The 3,664-nt window shown below is 56.1% G+C and overlaps 1 protein-coding gene across 1 annotated transcript; it reads right to left on the reverse strand.

Annotated features, from left to right (window-relative positions):
- Nucleotides 1–15: 15 nt before the first annotated feature.
- FAM57A (family with sequence similarity 57, member A) lies at nucleotides 16–3,482 on the reverse strand. The gene is made up of 4 exons (XM_009324174.1): nucleotides 3,424–3,482; nucleotides 1,091–1,304; nucleotides 800–895; nucleotides 16–285 (listed from the first exon to the last, which is right to left on the reverse strand). Exons 1-4 carry the CDS (start codon nucleotides 3,480–3,482, stop codon nucleotides 16–18), a joined length of 639 nt encoding a protein of 212 aa, XP_009322449.1.
- Nucleotides 3,483–3,664: the final 182 nt, after the last annotated feature.

The raw sequence follows: 3,664 nt of genomic DNA on the forward strand, positions 1-3,664 counted from the left end.
TGCCTCTGCCGGCCGTTATCTTTTTTTGTGGGCGGGTGAGCTGCCGTAGAGTCGGGCGGCTTTGCGGCAGATGAGCCTGAACCAGTAGAGCTGGGGGGCGATGAGGGAGGCGTTGGCTATGTTGCAGTGCAGGGGGATGCGGAAAGGCACCATGTAAATGGGGATTCCCACCTGCCTGGCGTAGGCCGCGTACATGAAAGGGAAGAGGAGAATACGGCAGAGGAAGAAGGTCACCAGGATGAGGATGCCGTTCACCTTGTGCAGGAGCGTGTCCTGCATTTTGAGCTGGGGAAGGAAGAAGGCGAACGTGGGGTGAGCGCTGGGTGAGCAGCACCCCATCGCTCCCCGGGCACTGACTGTGCTGGGAGCATGGAGCCGAGCACCCAGCAGGTGTGGATGGGGGGAGCATTTTGGAGGGAGCAGGAAAGCAGGGTGGGAAGGGATGGAGGAGGAAGGGAGGTGTGGGGGGGGCAGAGGGCTGGGGCAGGAGGGAGCGTGGTGCAGAGGGGAGGTACAGACAGGAGGGGGCAGCACCAGGACACAGCACAGCCCCCCAGTTTGGGGACGCCCCTGGGCAGGCTGCCTGCTGGGGAAAGGGATGGGAACCTAACGGGAGGCGGGGAGGAGGGCAGCACTTTGGGGGAGCTTGGGGTTACAGTTGTGGGGCTGCCCCCCTTCCGAGACCTCCAGCCCGGCTGCTGCACAAACAGGGGCTGATGCAGAAGGGCAACCTGGGGCGGGGAAAGGGTACAAGCCGCTGTGGGGTTCCCAGACCCGAGCCCCGTCCCTCCTCACCTACCTGCATGAGGATTTTGCCCAGTGATACAAAAGGCGTGCTCAGCTCTGCTGTGAAGATGCAGCCCACGAAGAAGTCCCCCAGCTCTCCCCTGAAGTGCTGCAAATAAAGCCAGCAGTGAGCATGGGACCCTCCTAGAGAGGTGGCTGGGAGCTAACACCAAGCATCTCCAGGGGGTCACGGGCTCCTGACCGGCAGAGGTGCTTTGCCAGACACAGCCTCGATTACAAGCCCTTGCAGCCACGTGGGGCTCCTCGCGGGCTGGGTTTCACAGCGGCCGTGCCCAGCCCTTACCTGGGTGACGGGGGTGAGCACGACGAGGATGAAGAGGTGGTGGGTGACCATCAGCCGCTCCTGCAGGAGGAAGCTCCGCACGCTGGCCAGCGAGTGCTTCTTCTCCGTGACTCCCCTGTCCCGGCTCTTGTGCCAGTGGGAGAGGTACATGACGTAAATGTCATAAGTCATGTAGGGAACGAGGACCCAGATGTACTCTACGGCCAGCCAGTGCCTAGGGGAGGAGCAGCACACACAGAGGCATCGCAACGGCTGTGAGCACCTCGCGATGCTCTAAAAGGTGGAAGAGAGTCTTTAGGTCTGAAACGGCAGCAGCAGATTTTGAAGCTGATGGTAAGCTGAGAGGTGGCGAAATTTAACTTGATTCGGCTCAGCAGAGAAAAGGTACCTGGTACGCGTGGAGGACGCCTCCTCGGCACTGCCCCCACTTTGCGCTTGGCCGTGCCAGGCACCGAGCTCGGCCCAGCCAAGCACAAACACGGCGCTAACGGGAGGATCTTGATTAGCCCCACAGCCGGGTGTTTGCCGTGCGGGCCGGGGGCATAGCACCGCTCGGGATCCAGCACTAATCTGACACCTCTGCAGCAGGTAATCTTCTCCCCTGAGCCACCCAGAGCTGATGTTTGGTAGGAGAAAAGCTCCAAGACTGTGCCCTTTCTGCCTGCCACACTGCTTCAGCTGGCTGCCTAATCTGGGGAGCGTTTGGAAAGCACCCAGAGACCTCAGATTTAATTAGAGATGCCTGGCCTGGACTTCGGAGAGTGAAGTGCAAAATATCTAATATAGGCAATAAACCCCTGCGAGACGTTTTGTCTGTTGGGAAATAATTGCAGGCAGCTGCCTGTTCCCAAAGCATGTCAGAATCCTGGTTGCACAATCCGGGCAGCAGCAAGCCCTGCTCTGCAGGGAGACCAGGCTTATTAAAAAGCCCTGAGTGAAATCACACCGATAAAAAAAAAAAAACAACAAAACCACCACCAAAACAAAACCAAAAAACCACCACCCTACACTGCTGCTTAAAGAAATGTAGCTTGGGGCCCAAATAAATCTGCTAGTGTTCTCCTGCCGTCTCAGGAAAAACGTCGTTGCCTGTGTTCCTATTTTGGATAGAAAGATGTAAGTGATGTAAAACAGGGAGGGGAAGTGACCAGCTATTGTGTTTGCAAAACTTACCCAGGACTTTGGAGGGCAATTACAGTGCCAGCGATGTAATGATTGTCTGCCTATGTAAATAAATTGGCAAATTTTACTGCAACCTTTGTGATGCTTCCTGGCTCTGTCCTGCTGTCATTCTCCGAGACCTTCCCTGCTGAGCACTGGGCTGCGTTTCCTCCAGATTCAAAGAAAATCTAGGTCTCTGACGACAAAGTGTTCACGCGGAGCTGCTGGCGCTGAGGGCGCCCGGGCGAGCGCGCAGCTCCGGGGAGAAGGAGGGCTGCCGGCAGCGCCTTCCGTCTGTGGGGGTCTGGGATTTATCATCTGACCCATCTATACAGCAGGTATTTTATTTTAGAGCAAAAAGGGTAACTCATTAGACTGCCCGGGTTAAGCAGAACTGGGCAATTTGGCTAGATCTCACTATCTAGAGCAAGGTAGGACATTTCACATCTGTGTCCTAAAGGCAGGTCTGCAATGACCGCGAGGGCAGCTCTCCCTAAAAATCACCCTAAAATCTGGTGGATGGTCGAATTCCAGCTCAGCGTAATTATATTCTTCCCTCCTACAATTTTCTCTGCTATTCTGGATAATAGCTCTGTTTTTAAGTCTTGTGACCCGGATTGCGCTAGCACTCCTGCCAAGAGCTACTTCTGGGGCAGTTTGTCTCAGAGCACTGAGGACAAGGCGATGTGATTTTCCTTCAGAGCAAACTCCATATTGATTTTCTCATTTCTGGACTCCTTCAGCATCCATTTGGCATGGAAAAGGTGATGCACCTCTAAAATCAGTTCTCACTAGGTCTGCTTGACTTGTTAGCAACCGCGAATTTCAGCTTCCAGCAAGAGGACTCCCTTACCCCTTTAGAAGAGGTGATGTCTTTATTTTTTGCTCATCTATGGGCCCATGTTACAGCCCATCCTCAGGAGGAGACCCTCCGCGCCGGCAGAGCAGCCCCAGGTCTGAGCGCGCTGAACAAGCCAGTGCCTTTCAGGGCGTGTACGGCCAGCACTCTGCCCAACCCTTCACCCAAAGCGGAGGGAAGAGGAACATGAAACTGGTTTTCCTCTCCACTTCGTACGTGCAAGCCTTTGGCATCAAATACTCCAGCTGCGAGCTGGCCGGGCACAGCCTCCACGTGCTCCTCGCGGGACAGCGAGGCTCTCGGACGGGATTACCTGTCGTACACCACGTCCTTGCAGTTAAGGACAACCGTGATCCCCGACACCGTTGCCATCGTGGCTTGGACCGTTGACACCAACCTGAAACCGAGAGAGAGGAAACGGGTCACCCCAAATGTCGCCCCAGAAGGGCCGAGGAGCTGGGGCGGTGGCCTCGGCGCTGTCGCACCAGGAGAGCTGTTAGCACTTCGACGCCTACTCCGTGCACAGCCCCAAAGCCTTGTCACGGCGAGGAGGA

This window comes from Pygoscelis adeliae, unplaced genomic scaffold, assembly GCF_000699105.1.
Source record: "Pygoscelis adeliae isolate BGI_AS28 unplaced genomic scaffold, ASM69910v1 Scaffold290, whole genome shotgun sequence".
Taxonomy (NCBI): Eukaryota; Metazoa; Chordata; class Aves; order Sphenisciformes; family Spheniscidae; genus Pygoscelis; species Pygoscelis adeliae.